This window comes from Pteropus medius, unplaced genomic scaffold (genome assembly GCF_902729225.1).
Source record: "Pteropus medius unplaced genomic scaffold, Ma_sr-lr_union100, whole genome shotgun sequence".
Classification (NCBI taxonomy): Eukaryota; Metazoa; Chordata; class Mammalia; order Chiroptera; family Pteropodidae; genus Pteropus; species Pteropus medius.
In genome coordinates this window covers 8,645,061-8,649,699 of record NW_024347788.1, presented here as the reverse complement: position 1 = coordinate 8,649,699, position 4,639 = coordinate 8,645,061, and the positions used below count along the sequence as shown (strand labels likewise).

The 4,639-nt window shown below is 47.6% G+C and overlaps 1 protein-coding gene across 1 annotated transcript in view; it reads left to right on the top strand.

Moving 5' to 3' along the window:
• Nucleotides 1–2,223, top strand: part of LOC120614433 (translation initiation factor IF-2-like) — a 52,491-nt gene extending 50,268 nt beyond the window's left edge. The window contains exon 2 of the mRNA XM_039877330.1: nt 1,044–2,223. Coding sequence (XP_039733264.1) covers nt 1,044–1,081 — 38 coding nt within the window. The 3' untranslated portion in view covers nt 1,082–2,223. The remainder of the gene's footprint in view (nt 1–1,043) is intronic.
• The last annotated feature ends 2,416 nt before the right edge of the window (nt 2,224–4,639 follow it).

Genomic DNA, 4,639 nt, shown 5'->3' with positions numbered 1-4,639 from the left:
GTCTCGCATTCAGCATTTGGACAGATGTCGTCCGATGTTTTAGAATCTGGGGGTCTGGAGAGAATGCAGTGGAAGGCGGCCGGCTCCACGACGCGGTAGCTTTGTGACCCCGAAGAAGTGACTCAGCCGGTCATCTACCCAGAGGATGAGAGCAGCGAGCGGAAGGTCGCCCGCCTTGCGGGCTGGTGGTGGCAATTTAACAAGGCGCGCAGAGTGCTTCTCCCCGTCGGCGCTGGGGGCACCCCGAGAAGCAGCGTCCGCGCCAACTCTGTCATCGTTGTTTTCCGTCCGGTCTCGATCTGATATCGCGTCTCTTCAAATTTTGTTAAGTAGTCCTCTGCTCTCCCGAGGGACAGGGGACGTGCCGCATCCGCAGGCGGGCCCACGTGCATCCGCAGAAAGCGCCCCTATCGGACTTCTGCCTTCTCACGCTCCCTCCCAGGGTCCCTACGAAGCTCTCGCATGTCCCTCTCCAGCCGCCTTCTTTTTCGTCATCGAGACATCCAGCCGTTAGAAGTCAGCTGTATTCCTCCGAGGCCTTTTCAACGCCCATTACTCCTGTTTTTTTCAGAGAAAAACTGAGGCTCACAAAAGCTCATTAACTTCCACTTGGTTGTGTAGGTAATAAGTTGCCACAGTGATCTGAACCCAGGACCTTTTGCTGAGTTTTCCTCTGCACCCCTTTTCAAATGCGGCCCCCAGAACTGAGCTTCACACCCCAGGGGCTGTCATCCGGCACAGAGTAGAGAGCGGGGTCATCGTTTTCTAGTCTGGGGCGTGGGGACCCTTTGCTCTTCATTATGCCCACCATGTTCCATACCTAACAAGCGTCTGCTACATGTCGGATGAACACAGAGTAGCGGCCGAGGCCCTGCACTCGAGGGCCACGAGTGTGGCAGAGTCCCCGCCCCATGGGAATCTGTGTCTCCGCGGCAGGGCTGGCTGCAGAGTCCAGTGCACTTGAGAATGTGAGGTGCCTTGTTCCAGAGCAGGAGAAAAAGGGGCCAATCAAGGTATAAAAGCTCTTTTCCTTTCTTCCCTAGGCTCTCAATTTATGGCGTTTCTTTTGCTTGCTGTGTAATGTCCTTCTGAGTAAAGGATAATCGAAAATTTAAATTTCCAGCGTGAACTTTACCACTCAACCTCTTGATGGTGCAGTGCGCGTTTTAAGTGTAAATAGAAGGGCTCTGCACTCGCGTGCAGAATCGCTGACCTCGCACGATGCCCGCGCACCCCATTCTCACCAGAGCGCTGGGGAAAGCGCACAAAACTACCTCGCTCGTGTTCACTCCGCTTCTTGATATGTGCACATTCTCCCCAGTGCGCTCTGCCTTTGGCCGGCTGATAAGGAAGGAAGAACTGAATGGAAAACAAGCGATGAGTTCCCCGCGCTTTCCCTTCCTTCACGTCGCTGTTCCGGCGCGGATGGTCGGCTGACATTCGGACACCGGTGCCTACTCTCTGTACGCAAATCAAATTCCAGAAAGCGCAGCCCTGCGGATCTGGCAGCGCCTCTGCTGACTCATCGCTCAGTCATAAATGCCAGACACTGCCCCGCGTGCCTGCTCTGCGTCCTGCCGAACCCCCCACGCGTTGCGAGTGCCCTGGAATCCTGTACCCCGAGGGCATCGGGAAAGCTACATGCAACGAGGCAGAGAGGGGCCGTGGGCATCCGCGCTGCGTGTGCGTCTCTGCTCGTGCCCGGCTCCATTGTTTAATCAGACTTCGCCGACAAAACACCAGTTCAAAGACAGGATCGTTAAGAATTTCAAGGTGTCGGTGGAAGGGAACTAAACCCAGACCGAGCCCTTCCGGGAGCAGGGCTCGGTGCGACTCCACAGGTCGCACCCCCCTGTCTGCTGGAGAAGCACAAGGCCGATAGCAGCTGAGCGGTGACCGATGGAGACAGCTCCGTGGCACCTGGCGAGACTGCGCAAAGTTTCGAGGAGAAGATGGCTGAGTGGGCATTGAGGGCAGGAGTGGATAAAGGGAGGCGCTGATTGTAGTTTACGATACGGTATTGCATGTTTGAAAGTCGCTAGGAGAGCAGATCTTAAACGTTTCCGTCACGAGAAAATTGTGCCCGTGTGGGGACGGGCGTGAACTGCACTTGAGATCGGTTTGCAGTATACACGTTATCGAATCACTGTGTCGTACACCTGAGACCAGTGCATTTGTCCCTCGAACAATGTGGGTTTGAACTGTGCGAGTCTACTTAATGTGTGTGTGTTTTTTTTTCCAATAAATATGTTGGAAAATTTTCTGGAGGTTTCTTTACTACAGCGAAGCAATCCTATCGATTACACGAGGCTACCGTAAAGCAATCATATTGCTGCTGCTTCGTTATCAATGGTATCAAATCCTCATACCTGTAAATAATTATGAATTTCTTCGTCACACTATATTTTCTTTTTTGATGTCTAGTGTTAGTAATACGGATAACATCTCTCGTTTTTTTTTTTTAATCATATAAGACGATATCGATGTAGGTACTGACAGATGACTTATCTTGTAAACAGCTGATGTAAACTTATAGTATCGATATTTTAAGGTACTGTAAATGGAATTTCTCTTCCTTATGATTTTCTTAATAACATTTTATTTCCTCCAGCTTACTTTGTTGTAAAAGTGCAGTATGTAATACATGTAACATACAAAATGTGCATTACTCTACTGTATGTGATTGGTAGGGCTTACGGTCAACAGTAGGCCATGAGTGGATAAGTTTGGGGGGCGTCAAAGTTATGTGGGGATTTTGGACTGTGCGGGGTGGGGGGTGGTTCAGTGCCTCTAATCCCCCCTTTGTTCTAGGGTCAAGTGTGTAAGGCTATGGTCAAGTATATCTCAGTGTTAAGAGGCATTGGGAGGATTCCTATGAGGAAAACCGTGGGCGGAGGTGTGGGAGGTCGGAGGTTCAGACTCGTTGGGTTTAGGGGCGGCTGAAGTCTGGGGCATTCTGAGCAAAGGGAACCTGGAGGTTTTATAGAATGTTTACTCTGTGTGGCTCGAGAATAATGGAATAAGAACCTGGCTTCTTTATTCTCGTTTATATCACATAGGACATATAAATCTTTAAACATAGTCCTGAGAGAAACATCAGATTTATATATGTGATTTTTCAATAATAATATAAGTAATTTATATAAACTTTAGACAATTTCCCCCCAAATGAAACCCTATTAATTCTCTGTTTTGCTTTTAGAATGATTATAGTTAGAGATGTAAATCTTGATTTTTTTTCAAATATATCTGCTCGAAGAAAGGATTAGGTGAACGTGCCGTAAGTTCTTTTCTTTATATGTGAAAATTCCAGCGAATTTAAATATGTTCCACTTATTGCGTCTCTGAGATAGTATGTGAGTTCTGGTACCTCCCCAGCAGCCTGACACAGGAGGTCAGAATTGGGCAAGAAACCTACTCATTTGGCCAGGCCGGCGGTCGGGAGGTGGTGTGGTCCATTAGGTCCATGGCCGAAGGGCGTGGGAAGCCCTTTTCAGATTCTGACGTGTCTCTCGGAGTTCTGGCTGCTGCTCCGTCTCATGTTCCCAGGCTGTCCATCCTTCGTAAGCTGTTTCTGGGCCCTTGGCTGGTTGCTGCTTTGGATTCCTTATGTCGACACCTTAAATCAGGTGTCTCACGTGTGACTACCTGGGCTTTCGGTGTATTTCTGGTTTCCCCTCCTTTGACCTGTCATCTCCTCCTTATCTCACTGTGTTATCACCACTGGTTTAGGAGGATTCAGGGGAGTCTGAATGGTCAGTCTCTGCATGGAGCAGCTCCAGCCACTGGCAGAGAGGCAGGCTAGAGCCAGACAAAGTCATAGACACCGAAGCCCACATAGACCACCACCCCGCACACAGGAGCGCTTGTGCCTGTGTGTGCGTGTGTATGTGAATGAGCGTGTGCTTCCATGTGCACCTGTGTGTAGCTGTGGAGCACCACGACTCAGCGGGACGTGGAAGTCCCCGGCTATCGCCTCTGGTTTCTAACAAGCAGCGTAGGAGTCGGGAATCCTGGTGAAAGCCGGTACCTGGCGGGGTGACCCCTGCAGACCTCCATGGAAGGGTGGCCAGTGGGAACATAAATGCCAATCACCTCACATCTAGATTAGTTTGAAATTAGACCCTGAGGCTCCAGGAAGAGGTGGGGAAGGTAGTGGCAGGAAAGAGAAAACAGTGTCTAACTAAGTTTTTCCTATGCGTGAAATATTTATCCTTTAATTCATTGTAGCCATTATAGCTGATCTTACAGTTTTAAAGTTTCTCCATAGAGGTCTTGCACATTCTGAAGTTAATTTTTATATATATATATATATATATATATATATATAGTGAAATTAATTTATATATATATAGTGGATGTTATTTTCTTCTATAATTTCTACTGAGTTATTACTTTTATAGAATGGTGTCATGGATTTTTAGAAGCTGATCTCGAATTTAACTACCTTGTTTAAATTTCTTACCATTTTTCTATTTTTAATCTATTTAGGTATGATTCTGTTAACTCTTATTTATTGATTTTGTTTATTTTTTTCTGTTGATGGTCAGATTTTCTATTTATCTATTGAGTGTGTTAATTTTTTTATGTTGATAATTACACTTTCTGCTAATCAGTTTTTTCTCTCCTCCTTTGTGCC